The sequence below is a fragment of the Semicossyphus pulcher genome, unplaced genomic scaffold, assembly GCF_022749685.1.
Source record: "Semicossyphus pulcher isolate SPU_LCO1_2020_fin unplaced genomic scaffold, fSemPul1.0.p SCAF_10, whole genome shotgun sequence".
Lineage (NCBI taxonomy): Eukaryota > Metazoa > Chordata > Actinopteri > Labriformes > Labridae > Semicossyphus > Semicossyphus pulcher.
Window position 1 is genome coordinate 9718885 of NW_027211604.1, and position 26537 is coordinate 9745421.

At 42.5% G+C, this 26537-nt stretch overlaps 2 protein-coding genes across 5 annotated transcripts; one reads left to right on the forward strand and one right to left on the reverse strand.

The window, feature by feature from the left end:
- The first annotated feature begins 1233 nt into the window (after nucleotides 1–1233).
- Nucleotides 1234–8803, forward strand: srrt (serrate RNA effector molecule homolog (Arabidopsis)). Of its 3 annotated transcripts, none has more exons than XM_069666062.1 (20): nucleotides 1234–1301; nucleotides 1954–2072; nucleotides 2247–2375; nucleotides 2456–2602; nucleotides 2782–2970; nucleotides 4562–4731; nucleotides 4828–5012; nucleotides 5086–5196; nucleotides 5287–5446; nucleotides 5543–5691; nucleotides 5789–5850; nucleotides 5941–6019; nucleotides 6416–6607; nucleotides 6719–6889; nucleotides 7088–7241; nucleotides 7525–7718; nucleotides 7901–8051; nucleotides 8148–8240; nucleotides 8342–8482; nucleotides 8583–8803. In XM_069666062.1, the coding sequence occupies exons 2-19, from the start codon at nucleotides 1954–1956 to the stop codon at nucleotides 8473–8475; spliced, it is 2589 nt and encodes an 862-aa protein (XP_069522163.1). In that variant the 5' UTR covers nucleotides 1234–1301; the 3' UTR covers nucleotides 8476–8482; nucleotides 8583–8803. The 3 variants fall into 3 exon arrangements, with proteins under 3 accessions (XP_069522163.1, XP_069522146.1, XP_069522155.1); XM_069666045.1 differs by having other exon boundaries at nucleotides 8342–8471; XM_069666054.1 differs by having other exon boundaries at nucleotides 1240–1280; nucleotides 8342–8471.
- mogat3b (monoacylglycerol O-acyltransferase 3b) lies at nucleotides 8476–14810 on the reverse strand. Of its 2 annotated transcripts, none has more exons than XM_069666082.1 (9): nucleotides 14682–14810; nucleotides 12553–12601; nucleotides 12058–12148; nucleotides 11734–11841; nucleotides 11363–11433; nucleotides 10631–10835; nucleotides 10215–10389; nucleotides 9905–10089; nucleotides 8476–9829 (listed from the first exon to the last, which is right to left on the reverse strand). In XM_069666082.1, the coding sequence occupies exons 3-9, from the start codon at nucleotides 12137–12139 to the stop codon at nucleotides 9675–9677; spliced, it is 981 nt and encodes a 326-aa protein (XP_069522183.1). In that variant the 5' UTR covers nucleotides 12140–12148; nucleotides 12553–12601; nucleotides 14682–14810; the 3' UTR covers nucleotides 8476–9674. The 2 variants fall into 2 exon arrangements, with proteins under 2 accessions (XP_069522183.1, XP_069522174.1); XM_069666073.1 differs by having other exon boundaries at nucleotides 12553–12680.
- Nucleotides 14811–26537: the final 11727 nt, after the last annotated feature.

Here is a 26537-nt window from a genome sequence, read left to right on the forward strand (position 1 = left end):
TATGCAATGTATCATAGTATTAACACACTTTAAATTCAGTAATTTCATTTTCCCTTCAAATTTTTTAAGAATTATCATCTGATGTTCCTAAAGTGTATCTTGATAAAGAAAATAATTATTGTTTACATGTTCAAAGGGTTTTTTGCACACGTCCTTCCCAAGGCACCTTATCTCCGGTCCTTTGGAAGCCGACGGTGGACCTGGAGAGGACTTTCCTTTTGGATCCAGGGACGGCAACACCTTCCCACAAGAGCTGGAATCTGCGTTTATCCTGGAAGATGAGTCGCAAACTACTCAAGTGTGGCCACGCGTGATGCAGGATTACATGAGGCACCAGTTGAGATTCAGGGGACGGACGAAGAAAAGCACAAAAAAGAATATACTGGAAAGTTTTTTTGGATAAAAGAAGTGAAATAGAATATGTCTAAGAGTTTGATTTATTAAATTATTGTTTGAAGACCAAGTTGTTTCACTGCATGTTTTTGTTTCACACTTTAACAGTACAGCTTATCTGTTGTAAACATGTCATTTGAAAGGTATCAATGCAATGTATAAATTCAATACAAAGGGTTCAAAGTAACTTGATTTTCCCCAAAAACTGCTGTTACCCTGTTATTTACTAGAAAATTTACTGTGGATTTGGTTCCCATCGCTTACACTGAAGTCAATTTACAAGGAGGATCTCCCCAGTAAGTGAAATAGAGACATCAACATTCAAATTAGCATATGAGCATGAGATTATTGTTTTAACATACACCCTAATAAATGTGAACCTCTCCTTTAACCTATGCTTTGAAAATAAAAAAGGCTGTACAGATCATGAAACAATTTTTCTCTTTCTCTTGTAATTTTAAGAGAAAATTTACCTTGTTTCAATATATGCTGCATGTTGAGTAAATGAATATTGGCTTGTGCAGGGATCTTGGTCTAAAGTAAGTTTTTACTTTGAATCAGACGTGAATATTTTCATTAAAATACTCATACACTATAACACCAGTGAGTCAGATATTACAAGTCATACTGTGCAACTAACAGAGTTCACCCTCCAGAACTTACACATAGTCTGAATATTTAATAATTTGTCGCACTTTATTATCTGCCACATATAATAATGTACGTGGGATACTTGAGAATACGTGACAGGGAAAAACTAGTAATAAATCATTAATCCGCACATTAGACCACGTGGTGGCGGTCGCGCGCCGTTTTTTGTTTGCCTAATGCCGCAAAAAAAACACGAAGAAGAGAAGACAGCGGAAGAAGCAAAGAGGAACACGAAGGTAGAGCAACTTATTACCAAGGTACACATGTGCATTTTATACTGTAACATATCAATAGTGGTCAAACTAGCAAGAGAGAGCGGTCGTTCCCCGATTCAGAAAGCGAGTAGTGTTTTTGCAGAGGACGGTCGGGAACCTTCAATCTTAGTTAACGGACCGTGTTAGCTAACCTAGCAAGATAGCAGCTAACACACACAGCAATAACATCCTTCCTTTGTTTCTACTTAAGAAAAGAGACAGCCTTTAAATGTAAAACTCGTTGGCAATGTAGATATTTCATGCAGTAATGCTCGTGCAATCAAATAGTTAGCTTACCTAATCACTAAGGACGGTATGCTGTCCACTATGCTAGCAGGCCATCATAGTAACTGTTATTCTCTCATCCTCATTGATCTTATCTTTACGCTACTTTATCTCTCCGTGTAATTTCATTCTTCAACGATCTTCTGAATGATCAGACCAATGGGAAGAAAGTGGTAAAATTACATTTTAAGGTTTACTTCAAACTTGCCTGTCAAATGGTTTGTTCTGTTTGTGTGTTTTATTGGCATCAACGAGTTTCAATTCAACAGAACTATGTCCGTAACAGCGGATACGATGACTAAGCTCAAAACTATCTTCTGTCTTACCATACCACGTCATTACGTAAATGAGCTTTTCTCTGGTGTTGCAGATGGGAGACAGTGATGATGAGTACGATCGCAGGAGAAGAGACAAGTTCAGACGGGAGAGAAGTGACTATGATCGTTCAAGAGAGAGAGAAGACAGACGCAGGGATGACTGGAACGACAGGTAAGAAAGGATGCCCAGGATTCAGTTAAGCCCCATGCTACCACCTTATCTCCAACAAACCTGTGAATGCAACTGAATGGTGGCTCTCTGTGCAACTGAGACTGATGAATAAATAAACCTGATGCATGTCGCTTTCCCATTTCACGTTTCCTGTTGTTTCCTGAAATAAATTAGGGAGTGGGACAGGGGCAGGGAACGGCGCAGCCGCGGAGAGTACAGGGATTATGACCGAGGTCGTAGAGAGAGATTCACCCCGCCCAGGCACGACATGAGTCCGCAGCAGAAACGCATGAGAAGAGACTGGTGAGACTAAAAGCAGCACTAATGCACAAGCTTTGTCGCTGGTATCTGCTGTTGCTTGAGATCTTTCTGTCCCCTGGCAGGGATGACCATGGTGGAGACCCTTACCGTGGAGGATACGACTTGGGCTATGGTGGGGGCGGAGGGCCCAGCTATGGCCCACCACAGCATTGGGGCCACCCTGACTTGCACCTTATGCAGCCTCATCATGGCATCCCCATACAGGCAAGGTGAGAGAGGGAATCAGGGCTGAGTGAGCTTGTGTTTGACAGTTCTAATGAATTTATGAAACTGTGAAATAAACAACAAGGACATGCATATCACAATCGATCAGTATGTTTGTTTTTCTCTTATCACACAAGTAATGCATAGGATATATCATGTTTCAAACATGTCTCTCGTACATTAGACTTGGCAACATCCACGACATGGACTTAGGTCCCCCACCTCCCATAATGAAGAGCTTTAAGGAGTTCCTGCTGTCATTGGATGATTCTGTGGATGAAACTGAAGCCGTCAAACGCTATAATGAGTACAAGATTGACTTCCGCCGACAGCAGATGCAGGACTTCTTTTTGGCTCACAAAGATGAGGAGTGGTACGATCTCAGTTCCCTTTACTACAAACTAAATATTCATGAATATGTGTTGGTTTTAATGTTCTTGCTCTATAGTCTCTTTTCATTAATATTACAATCATCTAATTGAATTTATCTCCACAGTTTAACCTGTGCTTTCCTTTGGACGTTTTGTTCATTATCATCTTTATTTTAGATAAAATTGCTTTTTAAATTATGAATCAAACCGGTTGGGCCTGGTCCTATGGTGGGTGTCTTACGCATCAAGCATTTGAAATAACTACCTTGGAAAGACGATATTATACCTTCATCTGACCCTTTTAGAAATGTTCAGGTGCTAAACAAAGGACCCAGGGGCAGTAACACGCATGTACTAGGACCAGGCCCACACGCAGAGTTTACTAAAGACTTTTTTTTTACCCTATTTATAGTTTATAGAAGAAGAATATCAACCCAAATTAAACCCTGGTGCACATATTGCTGTTTGGTTTGGTTTGGTTATAAATGTTTTGTTTCTGAGACAGAAAGTTCCCAAGATGTTACTAAAACCTCTTTCTGACAAAGTGCCTCAGCAAGGCAGTAAAACAGTCTTGTTTTCCTCTTTACGTCAAACAGTAAAGCGGTAAAACTCTCAATTCTGTTTGAGTTTATTCCTTTGTACAGTTACACAAAGCTTCGGAGGGGAAAACATTCTCTTTGTTTGGGTTGATTTTCTTTTTCTTATTTTGCTTTTCTAAGATGCACAGTTGTATAATGCCTGTTAATGCCTATTGCACTTATTTCACAGGTATCATGCAATATTGTTCTGCTTTGACATAACCAATTTTCCCCCCTTCATTCCCACTACTACGTTGACAACGTCTTTTTAAAGCGGAGAAAAAGTGGAACTCACCGGCAAGAATCGGTCTTAGACAGCAAGGGCATGCACTGCGCACAATGCAGTTGCTCTTAGACACACAGTACCAGGGCTTTTAGATAGACAGTCAACTAAACTTCCGTGCGTGGAGATTTTTTTTTCTTTACTTTTTCAACACCATTTTCTTTTTATATTCGGATCAAATCGAATCCCAAAACCGAATTTGTGTGTGTACAGACACCATTGGGGTGAAGTGGAGCGCATTTTCACAGAAGAGACCCCCTCTCTGTATTTATTTGTTAATAAACTGGCAGAACGAAAGGTAACTGTAGTCCACTCAATGATCAACATTTTTTACAACATTTTCAATATGTGAATGCATAATTTTATAATCTCTCTGTTGTGTTTTCTCCTTATTTTTTGGTGAGTTAATCTCTCACATCATAATAATGTGCAATAATTAGTTAAAATGATCACAAAGTCAAAACATGGCACACACTGAAGGACCCAACACAAGGATTAGGCTATGCAAAATACAGAAATCACAATAATTTGTAAAGAAATTTCATTTCCACTGATTGAAGTTGTAATCAGAAATTGTAATATGCAATCATATTTCTCACTGTCATTGTTCCACACAGCAGTAGCAACATAGATATATAACATGCGTTTGTTTTCTAACTTTTACATCCCGTTCATCCCAACCCCCCACCATTCCCTCCCCATTTTTTTTGTGGACCCCAACTCTGGACACAGGTTCAGGTCCAAGTATCACCCAGACGAGGCTAGCAGACTAAAGGCAGAGGCTCAGAGCGCCCTGCACAACCGTCTCAATGTCTTCATGTTCCTGATAGACAACAGCTGGTTTGATAATGTCTCCCTGGACATTGAACAGACCCCGGCCATCATCAAGGTTCTGGATGCAGGTGAGGACTCAGGATATATGCATAATGGATAGCACCTAAAGAAAATGGTCATCAGTTGTAGAATGATGATTAAAATACCCTCTTGCTCGCCTTCAGCTGTGATAAAGATGGAGGGAGGCACGGATCATGATCTTCGCATCTTGGACCTGCCATCTGAAGAGGAGGAGGAGAGGGAGAAGTCGGCATCTGTTTCAGGGGGAGCTGAACCTCCAAAGAGAGAAGATCTCAAAACCCTGGACAACGACCGGAAACCTTCAGTGGAGAAAGATAAGAACGAGAAGGTATGTTTTCTCTGTCTTTCACTGGGAAGAAGAGATTTCAGAGCTCTGTTTATGACAGTAAACTGTGCCGCAGGAGGAGAGCGACTCTGCCAGCACAGAGAGAGCTGCTGCAACAGAAGGAGAGGATGTGAAGGAGGAGGCAGAGACGGAAGCTGCCAAAGAAGATATGCCTGAACCCAAGAAAGTAAGCGGTGCTTCCATTATTAAAACTGTGTGCTAACAAGAGGCAGACATGAACCAAATAGCCCTAATTGTTCTCAATTGTATTCATCAGCCAAGAAGAAAGAGGAAGCGCAGCGGAGACAGCGACGATGAAGGCAGCGCCTCTGAAAGTGACTCTGACTCTGATTCAGACTCCAATTCCAACTGCTCTGATAAACCTGTGAAGAAGGAAGAGGTGGAAGACAAGGATGAGGAGGAAGAGGAGGGTGAAGGTGAGGAATCAACCTCATAGTGTTTCATCTTTATCTCACAAAGACATTACAAAGAGTTGTTTGCACCAATTTACTCTCTCTCATGTCATGATGAAGAGGAGAAACCGAAGGAGAATGCTGAAGAGGACAAGAAAGAAGAAAAGAAGCCCAAAGACGACTCTCCCAGACCGCGGCCTCTCCACAGGACCTGCTCCCTGTTCATGAGGAGCATCGCTCCCACCATTTCCAAGGCTGAGATTATTGCTGTGAGTTCCACACGGGTCCTAGGAGATGTAGATTCACTGATGGCACTGAATCATGCGTGTTTTAATGTCGTATCCCTATCTGGTTTTTCTCTCTTAGCTTTGCAGACGATACCCCGGCTTTCTGCGCGTTTGCTTGTCTGACCCTCATCCGGAGCGCAGGTTGGTTAAGAAAACCACAGTGTTGTAAAATCTTACTCTAAATATGATTTATACAGTAGACTTACAATTAACCCTGTTGTGATGTTGCAGGTTTTTCAGACGTTGCTGGGTGACATTTGACCGCAGCGTCAACATCAAGGAGGTCTGCTGGAATCTTCAGAATATTCGAGTAAGTCTGTCGGTGCCAGCTGTTGAAATTATGTATATACATATACATAGAAATCGTAACAAAGTTGTCAAAGAAACACCTAAGTATTTTTTTTTTACCTGTTTTGTGTTTGCCAATGACAGCTGTAAGATGTAACGTAAAAGCATGCTTCATCTAATGTAGGCTGCATTATTTCCCCCCTTTTTCATTTGATTGTATCATAGTGAAACCAATGGCCATTTTTAAAAGCGAGTCAGTCATGCTGTTGTGTTTAGAGATAACACTCCTCAGCTTATCTAAACATGTTGCACTCCGGGGAGCCGTGGATGGTTCTTGCACCTGTCTTTATTACTTGTATAATCTGCTTAATTGCAGCTGAGGCCGTTAAAAGTCTGTTTTACTCTCTACCCTTCACAGCTGAGAGACTGTGAACTGGCACCAGGGGTGAACAGGGACCTGGCGCGGAGGGTGCGTAATGTTAATGGCATCACTCAGCACAAGCAGGTGCTCCGCAATGACATCAAACTGGCTGCCAAGCTCATTCATGCCCTGGATGAGAAGGGAGACCTGTGGAGCAACAAGTTCCAGGAGGAGGGGCAGAGCGCGGAGGTACGTCCTGATCTGTTAACATCACACATTGTTACTGCGTGCTTGTACAACTCTCAAATGATCCTGCTAGAAGTGAATTATTCATTTATGTGTGGTTTGTGATTTCAAAAGTTGCCGGCTCAGAACCCCATCCTGAAGAATATCACAGATTACCTGATAGAGGAGGTGAGCGCTGAGGAGGAGGAGCTGCTGGGCTCAGGCAGTGGGATGGATACTGAGGATGGCGCCAAGGAGGGAAACCCTGCAGAGACGACTGTGGAGAGGGATGACAAACTGGCCAAGGTGTGACATTTGAAATTATGAGGACTAGTATAATTTCCCATGCAGCATGGTTCGCTGTCCAAACAAAGCCTTATGTCTTATTTGTTTATTGTCTGCCCGGTTTAGGAAGCAGATTTTATTTTGTTAACGTTCTAATTTACCAAACACAACCGTTGCCATAGTTTTTGTAAGATTTCTTTGCCGTCTCCCTTGTCGCAGGTTTTGGATCGTCTCGTCTTGTATCTGCGTATTGTGCATTCAATTGACTACTACAACACCTGTGAATACCCCAGCGAGGATGAGATGCCAAACCGCTGTGGCATGATCCATGTACGGGGACCCATCCCTCCCAACCGCATCACACATGGAGAAGGTCAGTGTGTTTGCCTTGTTTGTGCTCTATAACATGGAGGAGTGCACCGGGAGGGGAGGAAGTAAACAAGTTGATAGCACAACAGTGGCTTTGATGCAAATGTGTGTTTGTTTGCTGTAGTTGAAATGTATCTTTCAACCACAGTACCTTAATTTGCTAATTAAACATTAGCTGAGTTTGCCACTTGTGGCTTGATGCCCATGTTGAGTACTTGGCTTTAAAATATTCTTATAACCGTTTAAAGTATTTTTCATACGTGACTTTTTTTGGTCATTTCAAACAGTGCAACAGTGGCAGAAGATGGTGGAGGAGAAGCTGAGTCCTTTGTTTAGTTTGAAAGAAATCCTGTCTGAGGACGAAGCAGCGAAGATGGGCCGCAAAGATCCCGAGGAGGAGGTGGAGAAGTTCGTGTCTGCCAACACTCAAGAGCTAGGAAAGGACAAATGGCTCTGCCCGCTGAGTGGCAAGAAATTTAAGGTAAGTCCATGACATATGAGGCTATCAGGACCGTACAACATATTTTTACTTTCACTTGAATAAAGGTTTATGTTTTGATAATTTATTTTCTGTACTCTTAACCTCTTTAATGACACTAACATAACAAAAGATTCTTATTATAACATTATTGTGATTTTTCTCTTTTTCAAATTGATTTTAAGGGCCCAGAGTTTGTACGGAAACACATCCTGAACAAACATGGGGACAAAATTGAAGAAGTGAAAAAGGAAGTGGCGTTCTTTAACAACTTCCTCATGGACGCGAAGAGACCGTCGCTTCCAGAGATGAAGCTCCCTCCTCTTCCAGGCCCAGGTCAGGCTCGAAACTCCGCCTCTCAAATCAACGCAGAAACTCAAAACAAAGAATTAAAGTTTCTATAACAACAAACTTTTATTTTTGGTGCTACAGGCTTGCTGTCTCCCAACATGCCGTTTCCTCCTCAAGGTCCTCAGGGCCCAATGAACTTTGGGCAGCCTCGTCCACCACTCATGGGCTATGGTGGTACGTTCTGACTGAACTATTTATTTCTCATCAGATACATTACATATTGTCGTCAGTCAGGTGTCTACTTTAGTTTTAATTTTAATTCCCTCTTCCTACAGGTGGTCCCCCGTACCCCCCCAACCAATATGGAGGAGGAGGGGGAGGGGGAGGAGGCGGAGGCGGAGGAAGAGGGAACTATGACAACTTCCGTGGACAAGGTGGCTACCTGGGGAAGCCACGCAACATCAGGTGAGACCACTGTACGTGCTATCCTTATTTTGCTCCGAGTTGTCTCTAATTTTTGCCGTGGAAGAATTTTGAACCTCTTTTTTATGATCATCTTCTTCTTAACCATCTCAGGATGTCACGAGGTGACCCTCGCAACATCATTGAATATCGTGACCTGGATGCACCAGATGATATGGACTTCTTTTAAAAGGTTCTCTGTCCTTGTATTGTGCTTGTTTTTCTTTGTAGTGATTAGGTTGTTTCTTTTCCTTCATATTTTTTGTAATTATTGTGAAACTAGAACAAACTTGTGCTGTAAACTGGTTCCTCAATAAACTTATGATCTAACTTCATTCACACGTTTTATCGTCTTTATAAAATATCTACTTCTGTGTGACATAACGCAGATCAGAGCAGCAAAAAGATACAGAAAATCAGCCAGTCAGACTTGGAAACTGAGGAGGAAAACCATCCTGGGTGCCTCGCAGCCTGCAGTGGTCAGAGCTGAAGGTTAGCATTGAACACAGCAGAGAGCGTCTGAGAAAGTCTTCAACTGTTAAATGACATTTTGTACTGACAGAAAACATTTTGATGTCAGTTTAGTTCATATTTAACAAGATATTGTGATATTCTTGTGCCCATTATTTTCTGTTGTACACAGAGTCCAACTATGGTAAAGGGTTTGAAGTAAATGTGTAGAGTGGTGGCCCTCTAGTGGTGAAACCATTTAATTACACGTGCGTGTCTGCTGAGCATTCTCAACGGATAACTAGACCATTGCTGAAACCTTGCAGTGATCAAAGAAATATTCCCTCATAAAATAACACTTTCATGTACATATTCTGATTAATATTAAATACTAAAGGTGTCACTCTGAACTTGGTCGTGAAAAAGCACTTTTAGCAAGTATGCAAACCCATTTTGACTAAAGCAATAATTAATTATCAGATGAGTGTTGCCCTTTCATCACATCTGAAATACACATTATGAAATTTGTCCACATTATGAAAATCAGGACAAATAAAGCATTCAGGATCTCACAGTTGTTACATATTGATAATTATGTAAGAGCATATGTTCATGTTTCAAACACAGTCTTAACTGTATAAATGAAGAAGCCCACAGCATAAAGCTACTGTGTAAGATCAATTTCATTGTTCGATCAGATTCACATTAAAAGAAACGAGGAATAACAGCGACACAGTTCGTGTGGAAGTCAAACGTCTAAATGATGCGTAGCTTGTGACTCTCGGAAAGTCCACAGCTGACTTTGTGTTCGTGGAATAACTTGGACAGAGCCTCCATGTAAAGTTTGTGGTAGTGGTCGACCTCCTCTTCGGTGGGTGTGGCACGCTTCGGCACTGAGATTGGACTTCCCACTAAAAGAGGCAGAGTGTTAGAATACAACTCAGTGTTGTTGACGATGTTTATTCACAGCAAGATTAAATACTCACCCACAGTGGTGACTGGAGTCTTGTAGGGTATGATCGCAATGCGCTCACCGACAAACAGACACGGAGCAAAACCCATAATCTTTTTAAACAGATCCTGCAGCCTCCGACCCAGACTGCCATCTGAGAAAACCACCTGCTGGAAGAGCTCATTCTCCCCAAATGAGTAAACAGGCACCAGATCAGCCCTGTAGAGCATCACCACAGATTACATCAATGTGTGCGTGTGTGTTTGACAGCTGCTGGACACATGTGAGTACACCGACACACTGATTACTGATACTTCCCTGTGTGTTTTTAAGAGAGCACTCACCCAAACTCAAGAGCCACTCTGACAAATCCTTTTCTCTGCCTCACGACCACTGTGTTGATTCCAGGAGAGGATGCCAGAGACTCTGCAGCGCCCCCTATCACAATCACCACTGCATTTCCTTTGCCACTTTGTGTGAGGACATGGGCAAGGCTCGGCTTGCTGACTGGAAGAAGACCTGATCGAAGTAAGACAGTAACATGAATCAAGCTGAGGCTGTGAAAAAACACAAAACGTTTTCAATCTTGTCCTTTTAAAAAACTGACTGTTAAAGTCACAGAGAAGCTCTCTGCCTTCAGATTCAGGCTGTTCACCAGCTTCAACAAAGGATCTCATTCACATCACAATCTAACAAACTTAAACTACATTTCCACCTGAATTAGAGTACGCATTTCAAAACATGTTGAACGTGTTATTACCTGCAGACATGATGTACTCCCTGAAGAGTGGTAACCTGAAGAGCCCCGCCAGTATCGCCAGGGAGGCCTTCACTCCAGGAAACAACTCGGCGAAGCCGCAGCTCTCCGTGCTGAAGCAGGTAAAGGCTCCAGCACTCATGATGCCGTGCGGGTGACAACCCAAGATGTAGTTCTTGTTTGGATTCAGTTCGGCCGTCTTCACCAACTGAGCAATGACATTATTACAGGAGGATTAAGTCTTTGGTCAAAGTCAATCTCTGCTGTGCGGCATGAAAGCAAAAACATCTCTACTGTATATTATCATTTTAAAAATTGTCTTCATAATAAAATGCTGATTACAATTTTTTACAATTACATCTTTATCTTATAGATGTGTTCTGATATTTGGAAATGTTCCTCAGTGATAGTAGTAATAGCAGGATGTTATGTTCCCAGTATCTGAGGAGCACTCCTATAATAATGTCCAAAATCTACATTTTAAAACATTAGCGTTTTAAATATTTGAGGGGAAACGCTGATTATTGTTATTATGTGACTATATGGGCGTAAAATTAGAGAGATTCCATGTCCTCAGTTCAGGATGCGTGGAGTCCTTTCTGTAATTTTAAGGTCATGGCAACTTTTGTGTTGAAACCAGTTAACGTCACATCCATCTGCCCATGTCTCAAAAAAAAATGTAATAAAATCAGATGATAGGAGAAAACATTAAATCAGATGCAAAGTGAAACTCACCTTGATTGGAAAATAATCCTTCATGTGCCCCCATACCCTCCACCTCCTCACAAATCTGTTCTTCATGCCCCCTGATGGAAACATTATAAATGAGTGTTCACACAGTAATGTCTTTATACAGCATGAAGTCTATCCTTGTTTTTACAAAACAAGTAATATACAAAAAGAGTACATCGTGTGTGGCCCAGAATGCAAAACATTATAAGAGTTATGTCTTGTTTTTGTGGTTGTTCACGCAGCAGTTTAACCATTATCCACAGTAACTCCTCTGTTTCTTTGTGGAGAGCATCATGGAAAAATAGCTGATCAGCAGCACACAAAATGCCATTTGTACATACTTGCTTGTAATTGAATGATGTCATTTCCTGTACCTCTTTCAGGGGTTTGCCAGTCCATCACAAGCCATATGAAGTACAGAGCGGAGAGCGGCCACAGCGAGGTAAACATAAGATACACCATCAAGATGCTACAACCCACTCCTGGAGATGGATGTTGTTGCCAGGTAGAACAAAACCAGAGACCATGTGTGGGGTTACAAGAGGAGTCTTATATTAGCAGAGATAGTTTGACAGATGCAGTGAAAAGCTTCTGAATCAACGGGTAGGTGATCCAACTATTGCAAATATTATTATTTGACACACTTTCTAGGGTCATGTTATGTAAGAACATAAAGGGTACGTGTAGTGGGATCTTACCTAAGAAGAGAAAGGATAGCACCCATTGCAGAACGCTTACTAGCTGTAAAAAGTCCGTCCACTGAGTTTTGTCTTTCGTCATTCCTGCAACCTAGAGGCCATGCCGTCACATTTCAGCATCAATAACATTTCAAACTGCGCTTTCATTCCAGAAAGGTCATGGTTAAAATATCAGCTGGGATGACAAAAAGAGCTTTATCTGGATATTTATGATAGGTGTTTTTTATGATCGTATTCTGCTTGAATTAGTAATCAGCACATCAGCTTGTGATCTTCCTTCAGGGGAGCCATGGACTTTAAAACTCGCAAAGCATGCAGCAGCCTGATGAAGCGACTTTCTCATGAACAAGCTCACAGGCAGAAGTTGACAGAGGGACTTTCAATTTGCTCACAAATAAGTCACTAAAGTTTAGCTTTCACAACCACGATACACCTTTGGCAAACAGTCACTAAAACGACATAAAAGAAAATCACGATCACTTAAGAGGACTTTACCTTCTTAGTGTTTATTCCAAGTGAGTTTGAATGGATGCAGATTCACCAGCTGAGGAAAAGCACAACATGCAGGACGCACTTTGACCAGATCATGCAAAGCTGCTGATAACAAATCCACTCCCTCGATACTTTGACACACAAGCAACAATTTCAGAGATAAACATGACAGAGTTTGATCATTCATAGATTAGATCAGTTCAGCGTCCTCGAGAGGAGACGCAGTGATCAGAGTTTTATGTGCTGTGTCTCTTGAGCTCTTGGTCACTCTAATGACCAACAAGGTCACGTGTGCTTAGTTCTGCTGGTAGTTTTTGAACTTGAAGTGCCCCTGTTTTTCCTATGAGTCATTTAAACACTCTGAAATAAAACACGCATTTGTTTTATCCCATAAAAAAATCTGAATTTATATCTTAATAAAAATAATGAGTTCTTACAGATTTCACTTTGTTAAGCTACAGGAAGTGAAACTCAACACTTCCTGTAGATGTTTCACAATACAAGCCTTTCTCAAATAAAATGATTCTGCAACCTGAACTTGTGAAAGGCTTTTAATGTGGAAAAAAGAGAGTAAACAACATCAACAGCACACCGATTTTGCTCTTTTGTGGATGCTCACAAGTAGGGATAGACCGATATTCGGCATTTTGACGCATATCGGCATCGGCCTCTTTTTTTTTATCCGACGGCCGATAAGAGATCAATTTAAAACTGGGGTATTTTGGCTCTGATGCGGCCGCGCCTCTCTGTCTGCAGTCACTACTCTGTCTCCAGCATTGTCCCACCCACAGCACTGATTGGTTACACGCAGAGCCATGGCACGGGTAACAGCCAATCAGCAGTGAAAGCTGTGCATGCAGAGTGCTCACACACACGGCGGAGAGGAGAAAAAGTTCATTTCTTTGCTAATTTTATTCAACTTTGTTTAATTTACTTTGTAAAACTTCAGGAAGTTATTTATTTATTTAAATTTTCAGTTAACTTTATAAGAGATGCTGCTGACCCTGGGAACTCCTGTGCTTTTTGTTTGTTTGTTAACATATGTAAACATATGCTTAAAGGCATTTAAACAAAGTTAAGTGTTGGAGTTTGTATTATTCAAAATTTTGACTCCAATATTTTCACTTTTGCTGCAAATGAATATCGGCTCCAAATATCGGTTATCGGCCTCCTGGACAACCAATAATCGGTATCGGTATCGGCCCTTAAAAAAAACATTTCGGTCTATCTCTACTCACAAGGCTTACTGATACACTTCATTGAGCTTTTACTAATGTTATATTTACAGTCAGGCTTTTTGAAGCTTGTATTAATCAATACGACTGCCATGAAAAGCGTCTGTTTTATTAAAAAGGTCCTGCACATGTGTTTTTAATTACTCTGCCTGATAACATCTGATGTCTGGTTGGAGATGGATGGAGATTGGGGTGTCACCAAACTCTAAACCAATAAGAAATGGAGCAGCATAATTTGTCCCGCCCTAACAGGTGCAACTAAACTGAAGAGCTGGTTGAGCGACATGTCAATCAAGTGCAGTTTGAACACGCCCACACAGTGCTGAGAGGAGATCTAATCAGGCGACTAAAGTGAAAGCACCTGTGTGGGTGATATCTGTGCATGAAGTATTAAACATTTAACATCATGCGACACAGAGGACGTGTCGAAGCTTAATGCGATATGTATTTGCTGAATTATAATAAATTATTAACCACTATCTAACTTGAATCTGTTTTAAATTACACAATGGGCAGAAAATATCAGATTCAGCGTGTTGGAAGGACAATTTGAAGGAACATTGTTTGAGAAATGATGCAGTGATAATGAGGCCAGTGTTACAGGCTGGACTATGGCTCTTTATACCACTGACTACAGCTTTAATGCTTTATTCCAGCTTATTACAACAGCTGTTATTTGTTGACAATAAACATCCAGATGTAAAACAAAGTAAAATTGCTAAGAGTATACATTGAGTTTTCAGTTGGTACATATTTCTCACCAGGCGGGACATACAGGTCCAACCACATTTTCTCTTTGCAAGACAAACTGGCTTCTTCAAGCGTTTACCATTAACTGTAAAAAGATGAATCAATCAATAATCTAGATATGGAGTAAAGCTTCTCCTGTTGTCTTACCTGATGGCTGAGGTGACCCCCCACAGACATGCTCTGACCTCTGCACATTGATGCTACAGTCCAAAGATTGCACTGACACAGACTACAACATGATTACAGGTGTGTGTGTTTCTCAACAGGAGCACTCACTGTTCCTGTTCTTAAAACTTGACGTTTCACTCACTCAGCTGTCCTCACCTTTACATATCCTGTAGACGTTAGGGGGCGTGTCTGCTTCCACAGAGGCCATGTGTTGGCTAGTTGGTCATGTGACACCGTCCCCACAAAACACCACATTTGTATACCAAGATATACTTACAATACCTTTATACCTTAAAAAAAAAAAAAAAATAAATACATTACCAAGATGTATATCTACCTTCCACTTCTACTTTCCTACCCTTGGCTTTAATTGAAAGTCGTCTAGCTTTAGTCCAAACCAAATGTCATAATATCCCTAAGAGAGCTTAGCCTACTTTACCCTGTAGTACCCATGGGTTTATATGGCACGCTTGTTTTAATGCTAAATAGTATTTTATCCCCTATTACATCACTACGACGGTCCTATAATGCTCCCATATATGACAGTTTGTCTTTCATTTTGTGTATCCGTGTATTCTTGAATAATAAATACAGTCTAGGTTTATTAAAGTTGAAAAAAAATCTCCCGCCACTTTATCAGGAATCCACCCGGACATTTAATGAGTGTGCTGCTGCTAAATATGAGCCGTGGAGGGACATTTCATTTCGCTCTACTGATAACAGCCAGGGGAAGATAACAGCCTCTCGTCGCAGCTGGACTCAAAAACCCGCCTCGGATGCTTTCTTATTTTTCTTCTTAAAACAACCGCTGGTCTGCTCCCAGGAAGTACTGTGTGAATATTAATATGGATGCAAATACACAGTGAGGATGCCCAGCGCGTGAACCAACGCCGCGCGCTCGTATCTGCGCATTTTTGTTTTGACGTGTTTTTTTTTCCTCCTAGCAGAGCATGTTTCTCTAGCAGAGGTCGCGTGCAGGAGGCTTTATGGAAACACGCGAAGAGGATGGCGTTTACCTGAGTGTTTTCGGAGGATCATTTTGTAACGTCGCATTGAATTGCATCATGGTTTTCAATCAGATCTCACACCGGCCAGGCTACACCGAGCTGCCTCGGTAGTAGGTACAGTGCGCTGTTTATCATAAAAATGGAAGACCTTTCACGTCAAGAAAAGGCGTCATTCCGGTGATATGCGTCTGAATAACTGATTTTTCATCTCCACGTCAATTGACACATCTGGGAAAGCGGTTTTTTTCTTCCCTCCCGTCTACCAAGACAGCTGTGTCATCAACAACCGGCGTGGTGTTGTTGTTGTCTGATTTTTACGAGCCTGGGCTCCTGGATATCGGCACAGTCTGCCTCTGCGCCAGCCATAGGCTACCCGCTTTCTAAGGTAGGAAAACACCTTCATTAATATAATGTTTTGCTTCATAAATCACCGCATCAGCTGCTTACATCACATAGCCTTTATAAACAGCTGTCATAGCCCAAACGCACTGTCTGCCTAATTAGCAGCAGAGAATATGGTGCTGTATTGCGGAGGAATACCTCAGGCCTAATGGCTTTTTTACGCGTAAATTTCAACAAATACAAGGTTGACAGTGAGCCGCTGTGTGTCCACAAGCGAAATTGTTCAACCTTGAAGCCTCACAGCCTGTGACGGTGAATATAAGGCCCGTATTTTAGCCCAAAACACCATCGAGATGTGAAGATATGTGATGACCGCCGCGCAGCGTAACCCACAGCCCGTGTTTAAGTTTAAGTCGTGACAAACCCTGATAAATATTTCACCAAAAAACAAGCCTCCATCAGCTGACTGCTGGTGCTGGGGCATGCACGGCGGTATTAATCAAATACCTACACCAGCACAGCAGCAGTGTCAGCGGGAGGAGGAGGCTATTTCTGCAAGGCCGAGCTGGAAAACATCTGCATGTTTACGGATAAAAGGAGCATAGCATGGGTTACAATGCCTATGCTATGTGTATGTGTGTGAATGGGCGGTGAATTTACTGGTGAGGTGTGTGTGTGTGTTTGTGCGCAGCCAGGTGAGGATGTGTTGGCGCGTCTTTGAGGTGCGGGAGAGGCAGGCGTCTGGATGAGGGGAGCCGGTTCATCTGATGTGTTTTTTTTTAAAGGAAAAACACCCACATGATAGCAGATAAACCCCCTGCAGCATCCAAACTCAAACCCCTTATAAGACCTTGATCCAAAGAGGGTCGAGGGGTTGTGATGAAAACGTCAATGTAAGGTTACTAAACCATATTTCCCCCCTTTTTATCCGGGCGTGACAGCCACTAAAACGTGCATCACACACCCAGAGAGATCTCTTCTACAGCACACCGCCACTAGCTCAAAGAAATATCGATAAACAGCAGTTATTAGGCTGCTAAAATGAAAAGGTTTGCTGTTGTCTCTTTACCTGACTGGCTTTAATGTGTCTTCCAATATTTCGTGGAAGAATCAGGGAAGGCTGCTTGAGTTGGCAGGAAATGTGATATCTATAGTGACAAGACATTTTATTTAGAAATAAGCAGGTATGTCAGTTACTTGGCTCTCTGCTACAAAAACAAAAACACTGTAAAATACTATAAAGCTGCAGATCCTATTGATTATTAAAGATCATTTAATATGCATTTTAAGATCATTTATCTTTAGGGTGAATGCACCAGCGTGCTTCTTCGCCATCTGCCTGAAATTGAACCGAAATACAAAATGAACCTAATTACTCGTCTGTCTGGCTTGACCTTGGAGCTCCATGTGATAAACCCTTCCTATACACGTGCTTACATAGGCCAACAGATGCAGATAAACAGGATGCTGTGTCTCGTGCTGTTTGGTTTATGTTGCTGCAGGTACAGAGGAGAGCAGGGATGGGTGAGAGCAGCTGCGAATTTGGGGTCATCGAGTGCAGTGCTGTGAGCCACACATACTGTGCGGTGTGTCTCGAATGCAGAGGAAAACCCGGGGCTCACAATAGCTGTCGCCGACTGTCGCGGCTCACCTGGTGATCCTAAATTCAACCCAGAAATGTGATTGAATGGAGGAAACAGCAGCTCAGTGTGGAAACAAACCAAATATGTTTAATCGGAACACTTTAGTCCTAAATCAGGGTGTAGAATACATTAGAATAAAGCACAGACTTTGGTTTAGAGGTGTTTAAAGTGGGCAGATTTCATGGTTGTGTTGTATTGATTGAAAGATTAAAGAGCGACGAGTGTTTGCAGTAAGGATTCTGACTGAGCTTTTCTCCAGGAAATGGATGATTCAGTCGCTCTGATTCCAAAAAGGATGAGACATTCAGATTATTCACAATCGTACTGGACCCTGCGAGGGCGAGGGAAGGCCCACACTGGGCCATGGAGCAGAGGGACTGATGGATGTGTGACAGACGTGGCAGATGCTGACATTTTAAGCCCCTCTCTCGAGTCGAGTGGATCCCCCTGTCTGGATGAGCGCTAATAGATTTTTCTCTGCTGTGGACCTCCTGGAGCAGCCAAACAGGTTGTTTCCCTGAGTTTGAGCAGCAGCAGGTCAATAGGTTTAGAAAAGTAATAAAAATGGATACAACTGGCCGGCAGTGCAGGTATTTCACAATCAATAGCACTGTAGGTATGTGTAGCTGGCTTGTTGTTTGTTTAAGGGGAGAGCAGGTGCAGCTCTGTCACAGAGACATCAGAACCGATGGAGGAATCTCTGTTTCTGCTGCAGCATGAGAGCGATGTGAGCACCTGCCATCAGGTGGAGAATTAAGCATTTATAAACTCTGCTGGCTTTTTGGATATCCGGTTTTCATCCTGTGATCATCACAGTGAAGGAGTTTCAGGTTATTGTGACGGAGAAGACTTTCTTCTAGCTCAGAGGCAGCACAAGTTCTCTCCCATCACTCTGCTTCATCCCCCCCCCCCCCGTGCTTTCATGCTGGGTGCTTTAAATAACACTGAGCTGAAAGTATCACTCAATTCAGCCGGTTGTTTATTGACAGACGTGTAATCGGCTACTATTTTGGCAATCAAATAATGATATCAGTCATTCTCCAAGCAGAGTTTTACAATAACGTGTGCCTGTGTTTTTGTTATAGGATAGTAAACTGAAAATCTTTGGTCGGGGACTTTTGGTCACGCAAAGCAAGACATTTGAAGAGTTCAGACTGAAGAAGAGCTCCAAGAAGTTGTGACTTGACGATTGTTACCCACCTTCTTTATGTGAAATAATCACATGACTGCATTTTGTGTAAGCATGTGTACTGCTATCATAACTCCAGTGGCACCATGGCAGTGTTTACATCAGTGTCTGCCCAGAGATGATGAGACTCAGTAACTCCGAGGACACTTTGTATTTTGGCCTTTATTTGTGTGGACGTTGGCTGTTATCTTGGGATTGTATATATAAGGAGGCGTTGTTTTAGTGCCATGACATGTCGAGACCCTATTTTGTGGGAGACAGATCGCCAATGGAAAGCAATAGCCTTATTAGGGGTCTAAGGAAATATGGATAGACTTGAGTATTGCAGTAACGTGTTGACAAATTGTTAAATGTGTTTTTTTCTCCTGACTTGGGCTCAGGTTTCTTACTCTTTTGGTTGTATGACACTAAACTTAGTCCAAAGATGTTGCATGTTAGAGCGGCTGTGTTCTTTTTACCCTCAAATTAAATCTAAAATAATGCAATATATCACCATAAAATGAATCTAAACCCTTTTATCGTGATACATATTGCATAGTCAAACTTTTCCTGACTTTACTCACGTGTAAGGTTGTAGCCTACACCTCCCATAATGCACCTCGATACGATCTCTTTCTTCGACTCTTCCTTCCTTGTGAACTCATGTCCCCACTTTGTAACACGGGCTGTTATGAATCTGTCACGTCAGAGGTTGAACTTACATGACCCTGATGACGTCACTCTGATGTCACCAGTTCTTTTTTTTTTTTTGCAGACTCGAGGCGGCTCAGAAAACCACGGATGACATCACACGGTCTGTCGCTAATGTAGGTCAAACTGATTGACTGAATACAACTTCATTTTGTTCTGTATATAAACACGGATTCCTCATAATGACACGCGTCGATGAATCACATGAGCAGATTAGTGCTTCAGCTTTCAGTCGATATCGTGTCCCCGTGCAGTTCCCATCAACTTTAACATGAATGTTTGTTGGGGATCAAGTCCACTTTTTCTGCACTTGAGTCAGTGACAGAGTTGAGTTATAAATAGTTTGAAGGTGTAAAGGTCCTCTCTGGTGGCTCCTTGATTAAAGGGCATGCCATTTACCAGCCATGTCCTGGGTACACATCCTGCCTTGGACATTGTTAGATGTCACCCCCTCTTTGTCTCCTGTCTCGCCTGGCTCTTTTCTCATCAGCGGTCCAGTCAACATTAGGAGGGAAATACTCAACTGAATCCCATTAGAGTCTGTTTTGGATCCCACTAAATATATAACATAACGACATACAGAGTGCCCACTTTCCTTTGAAATGTCGCTTTCCACTTTCTTATGTGATGCACGTACAGCGAACTTTACATGGACGCATCCCCTGCACCCTCAGAGGGAAGAGGAGGAGACTTTTCTTGCTCTACAAATGACATCTCTGTGCTTTATTTTGGGAGCTCCCTCGGCAGCCATTGTATCGGCTGGCTGCGTGCTCCCCACTTTAAAGGTCATACGAGCGTGTCCCTCGTCTGACCGGAGGATGTCTGGGACGTACACGGCCAAATTAAGCATTCAAAATTCAAAGTAAACGCTTTCCCTTTAAATGCTTTCTTTCTGGTTTGTAAGCATCTTACAGCATGCAGTCTTCATTGCAGTGTGTAGTCAAGAGTAATGATGTGTGGTAATGATTTCCTTGAGGCAACTCATCTTTGTTCATTTCCCCTCTGTTTTCTTCTCATTAAACCCTCTCAGAGCCGTTCACATGCTACCATGCAAAATAAATAAAGTTAGGAGGCAGCAGTTACTCCTCTCTAGTTGGCACAGAGGTCTCCGTCTCCAGCCATGTTAATCATTCCTTATTCATTTGTATCTGTGCAGAGTCTTCCACATGGACAAACAGAGCAAGTGTGTTTACATGTTTGTGCGCCATTTGTGGGTTTTTTCCCCTCATGAAGCCCTCAGCAAAGTCATTCCTGTTTCATTATGTGAGAACAGTAATTGGCAAGATGCTAATACTTTAAATTATACATGTTTAGGCATGCATAAATGGAACAAAAGGGTCCAGAGTGTTGTGTTAGAGTGTCCCTGTTGTCATTAACGTGCTACATTTATGCCAAGGACCTTCAAAAGACCTTGTGTAACGTTCACTAAATCATTAGCATGTGCATTTTTCAGGCACTTCTGCGTTACAGTGAAACGTATATAATGTTCCACAAACACTGTTGTCCAACATGTCAGTGTGTCTCCTGAACACATGGGTTTGAAACAGTTTCTCACAGTGGTAATTTATTGTCTGTGACATTCCCAAAGGTCAAAGTAAATCAGCAAAAACTCAGGCTCCGGCAGCGGTGTGTGAAATAAGTGAGCGTACACAGAGGCAGAAATGCAAATGTGAGTGCAGGAGAACTTAAGTATGTGTTGTAAATGTCAGAGCAATCTGCATTTTGTGCTGAAACCAATGCGGGATGATCGGGGAGGTGACTCCAACACATTTTACTCACTGAGCTGAAACACAAAGATATAAGATTTCATGATGACATCCCCTCTATGGGCTTCTGTTTGAAACATGTGTATAGTGCAGTGACTGTATAAAAGAAGTGGATCTATACTGTGATGTCGCTTTGTAACTCGACGCAAGCCGACCTCCTGGCTCACAGCCTCTTCCGTGTAAGGATCACTGAATGAATGAGTTCTGCTCCGAGTGGAGGTGTGTCAGTGACGTGCAGGGGGGCGGGGGGAGCGAGCAAATATTATTACGTCTATATTGCAGTAGTGATTTGAGATCGCTAAACCTGTTTTAAAGCTTTGAGTTTGACATTTTACCCATCGCCATCTTGTTTGTTTGTGTTTTTTTTACCAGTCGTGACCATATGTAGTCGAACCGTCGATACACGATGCTGCAACCGTACACTGATTGACAGGTCGCCGTGGGAGCAACTTGTAAACCACAGGTAGCCACACCCTAAGGGCACACCCACCTTTATTATCAGTTTTAGCATAATTGACAAAATAAACATCATGCTGTTTTGAAGAAGACTTGAAACTAGCCATCGAGCTCATAAAGTCATTAGATTTTTTTTTCACTGTAGTAATAAATCAGGTGAGAAGTAGAGCCGTTTTCTCATCAGTTTCCCTGTTATAGCATTTCCAATGCCTTGCCCCCTGCTGCTCGTTAGAAAGAATGCAGGCTTCATATCACTTCTTTTTTGAAACCAAGAAGCCACAGCCACGTCTTCTATACAGTCTGTGGTTAATAATTATTATTTAATATGTACTGTTGTTGTTATGAGCCTTGTATTAAGTAAAATCCGACTGTTACATTTTAAAAAGTTCCTAATTTATTTTTGCACAAACAACAATTACATGTTTGCAGTTGAGACTGTAAAAACGTGAGTTCTGGATCGGAGCCTCTTTGGCAAGTCTCCTCACAAACTCATAACCGTCACGCTAAAGTCACTGATACATGTGTCCGACTGAACCGCAGGCGTACAATGTAAGGAAGTCAGACACCCTGCAGCGCCTAATCTGCTCTCACCTGCCATTTGCCCCATTTAGTTGCTTTTCATGTCGCGGCTGTCGGTGCAGCGTGCAGCACGACTGACAGGAATAGGAATTGCTCGAGTGAGACCCTGAGCTGAGAACCTGCCAATCACACAGCGAGGCCAATAAACCTGTACGTTTTAACACTTCTGCTTTCAGTGTGCAGAAGAGACACTTTAAATGCTCTGAAACATGCCCGACTTACTGATTTTTAACTACCCTCTGACGTGTCTGATGCGGCTCTATCCTTATATTAAACCCCCCTAAAGGTGGCAGTGTGTACGACTAACCAACATTTAGCTTTGTCGCTTTATATTTTGTCAAAATCTCCGAACAAAACCTCTTCTCTCTGTGTTGCTGTCATGCTGGTGAGCACTGCGGGGTGCAAATAGTCGACCATGAGAGACATGTTTTGTTTGTAATGAGATGAATGAGTGGGAGAGCTGTGTGTGGGCATGTGTGTGTGTGTGTGTGTGTGTGCTCATCCCGCACAGCCTACGCTATGACTCGCTTAACGGGGGATTTTAAGGACAAGGAGTAGGATGATTCAAACGTTGGAAGACCACTTGTGGCCTACCGGGCTTTTGCTAATCACACCGACGCTGCTGCTGCTGCTGATGCAATAATATCGCCTGACTTATTGTGACAACTCTGATGTTGTTCTTGACTGTGGTGATGTTTTGATTAGATTCTCCTCATGCATATTTTCTGATTTGATTTCTAAATAGAGGCTACCTGAATCTCTGTGTCTGTTTTTCTTGCCTCCTTCCAGCCTCTGCTTTCTAAGACAATTTAAAATCTCCTCGCTCTGGAAGGATATGAGTCAAGCCCTCTACAAGCAGCTGTGATGCAAATCACATGTCTGGTTCGCAGTGATGCTCAGCTGATCCCTGTTTTTGCTTTGGGCTAGCTGGCTTTGCTTAATTGTTGCTGAATAGTTTATGATGTTTGTCATGTTGGGGCAGGGCCAGCGTGCAGCGCTGCAGGCTCTGATGTGTTTCAGCATCTTTTTATAGGTAAATCAAATCTGTGGGATCAGAACGAGCAGCCCGCGAGCACATAGAATAAGTTTGCCTTGGCTCATAGAGAACACACATGTTGTTAACACTGTCCACAGTGAAGAGCTTTGTTAGAGCTGACAACACGTTTCTCACTTCCAATAAGAGATAAGAACATCATGTACCAGGAACGATTTGGTGTTAAATACGCAGTCCAAGCTAATAAGGGCATCATGGCATCGTCTTATTATATCAGTCGGCCAATCTGGATTTTTTTTATGATGTTTTTTTCCTCAAACAGACCAAACTAACAGGGAGGCGGGCAATATTGCCGGGTAATCCACGTCTAAAATAAGTCTGATCTTGGTTAGAGAGGGATGCTGGCTCAGTGAAGCGTGTGCAGCTGCAGAGTGGAGCTCTTCCCCCTCGTGCACGAGCGCGAGCATGGAGGGTTTTTTTTGTATCTCGCTCTCTTCCCTGCAGCTCTAAACCTCACAGTCTGGGTTTTAGCACAAAATACAAAGAGGACACAAAATAAGGCTTCCCCTCCGTATATGATGTGATTTCTCTCTTCTTTTACAATGTGATGGGGGGATTAATGCGTCTGAAAGGCAGACTATCTTGAGGGAACCCTGCAGAAACAATCTGAACACAGTGCCCTCTTTCATCATACCACATCTAGTGACAGAGCTCATACGGCACATGTTCGGAGAATCCCAACACGGCTTCCCTTTGAACTTAAATCTTTCATCTTTATCGCGTCTCCCCGTCTCCTCCATGAAACATTCTCAGGGCAAAAGGTTGCTCAAGGTGCCTTTTTTTTTTATAAATTATGCAGGATTTCCACCGTATTTTCAACCCTACATGTGCAACAGACATAGTAAACAACGTATTCTGAGCGTAAACGGGCGAGCCTGTGGATCTATACACAAGCTAAGTGTCCGTATATGCTAAGTGCACTGGGTCACCTTGGTTTGTGCAGATTCCAGCAGAAGATGATGAAGAAGGGGCACGCTGTGTGGTGGGAGACGGGGAGCTGGAGGTCATTCACTGGGCGTCTCTGTTTCAACCAGCGAGCTCATGATAAATGTTGAGTTACTGATATTGACTGATGATTGATTACTTAGCAGGTTACTCTCTGTAAGGTTGCAGCAGTTTTAATGTTTTCCATGAGGTCAAAAATGAAGAACCCTTCCCTCTGCATCTGTTCTGTTGTTTTGCTTTGCACGGGGCGTTTTCAGGCGGGGCGCAGTTGTGGTTCCCTAAACCCATTACAGCATATAGGTGAGTGTGGGAGTGGTTCAAATTAGCAACTGGGCCCCATTCAGACCGGCGAACATGGGGAAAGAGCGACGCAGAGTTCTTTCTGTTGGACAGGTAGGTGCCTTAAACCGGGTAGGACAAGCTAACCGGCAGTTAGCATGCTAGCGCAAAGGTACCCGTGATGCTGTCGGTGTTAGCTCGGCGGGGTGGGCGTGTTCTCGCACAAGAGAGTGAGAGTGAACTTCTGGTGACGAAGAGCCCAGGAGGAGGAAGAAAAATCCTACTTATTATACCTTTAACCTAACCATGTACATGGTTAACATTGTGAAATATTAGCAGCTTGGTTGGGCTCAGGCACCAACACTACTTGGTTAAGTGAAGGAAAATATCATGTTTTGGATTTAGTCAACATAGACTTTTACATGTGACAGCAGCAGCAGTCTCCTGCAGTAACTCATGGATTTGAAGGTTTTCAGGCACAAAGAAGGCAAACTTTGAGTCAGTCAGTACTGGTTAATCACAGGACAGAAGAACAGAAGATAGTACTTGAGCGGAAACCAAATGTTGGTCCCTACAATAAGTTTTTTTTGCATGTGTGTAGAGATTAGCCGACTCCGTTTCAAGGCTAACGTTAGCGAATGCACACTGCTGGTGCTGACGGGGGAACTAAAGAGAGGCATGGCCCTCTGGAGCGCACAAAAACGGGACATCCTTAAGCTTTTCCCGGCAAAACCAGCCATTCCTTTAAATAGAAGACAAATAGGCTGTGTCTGGCAACTAATAAAGTAAGGAAGGTAACGTGACAATCTTTTAGAGATTGTCAAAGAGATTAATGTACATAAAGTGCCTCACACAGTACCTCAAAGGGTCATTGTAACTAATGATACAGTAGTAACAGTGTAAACCAGTAAGAGCGTGAAACTGATATTTTCTGCAACGGTTATCATCAATTGAAAATCTCAAACCGTTACAGCCCTACTCTGCTACTGCAGCTGTTCACATTGTGGACTATATATGATCCACACGTTGTACAAATGTTTACTTATGCACACACACACGCGCACACACGCATGCACACCGAATACAATAGGTTAATTTGTTGGCAGAAAGGGTGCATCATTGAGACAAACATCGAGCATCTCCGGAAGTTTGTTGTGGCTGAAGGCTGTATCCTGGTTGCACGGGGCAACGGGGAACAGAAAAAGCTTTTTTGGAGGATATTTTTGGTTGAAGTGAATGAAAAATTTAGCGTTCACTCAGTGTATACAACACTGAGAGGAGAAACTAAAGAGTGCTAAGTGTCTTGTGGACGTTCAGGACGTTTAGGTGAGTTTGTGACCTCAGATTTTTTTGTTTTTATGTTATTTAGTTTAAAAAGTACGATGCTACATCACGTTCAGGTTGAGTTTATTTACTGAGGTGAACATTATTTTTATTGTGTGTCCAAAGCAACAGAAAGAGGTCAAAGAAAAACTCTCTAAAATTCCTCTACGCCTCTCATGTGCCTCCTATCCGTGGCCTGGAGTGATACATCAGCCTCTACATCTTCCTCCTCCTCCTCCTCCTCCTCCTCCTCCTCCTCCTCCTGTCCATTCTCATCAGCCTGCGGCGTTTCACTGCACAATGCAATATTGTAGAGCAGTCAGCACACAGCAGCACTACATGCAGAGCAGTGGAGGCAGGCTCGTGCAGCACAGAGCCCAACATAACCCAAAGGTGAAAATAGTGACTTCTGGGGTAGTGATGCACAAAGAGGGAATTATTTGAATAATCTTCTTTCCCTCTCATCACAGACACACTTAGAAATACATATTAATAAGGCTCAACGTGCTCCCGGGTTTCCTTTTTCCTCCACGTTTTAAATTCACACAATGCCTCGGAGCGT

Coding starts and splice junctions, on each gene's coding strand:
- mogat3b (XM_069666082.1), bottom strand. CDS start 12,139: ATGACGAAAGACAAAACTCAGTGGACGGACTTTTTACAGCTAGTAAGC. Junction 10,836..11,362: donor AGGATTATTTTCCAATCAAG/GTGAGTTTCACT, acceptor GTCATTGCTCAG/TTGGTGAAGACGGCCGAACT. Junction 9,830..9,904: donor GACTCCAGTCACCACTGTGG/GTGAGTATTTAA, acceptor TGCCTCTTTTAG/TGGGAAGTCCAATCTCAGTG.
- srrt (XM_069666045.1), top strand. CDS start 1,954: ATGGGAGACAGTGATGATGAGTACGATCGCAGGAGAAGAGACAAGTTC. Junction 6,608..6,718: donor AGGAGGGGCAGAGCGCGGAG/GTACGTCCTGAT, acceptor TGATTTCAAAAG/TTGCCGGCTCAGAACCCCAT. Junction 7,242..7,524: donor CCGCATCACACATGGAGAAG/GTCAGTGTGTTT, acceptor CATTTCAAACAG/TGCAACAGTGGCAGAAGATG.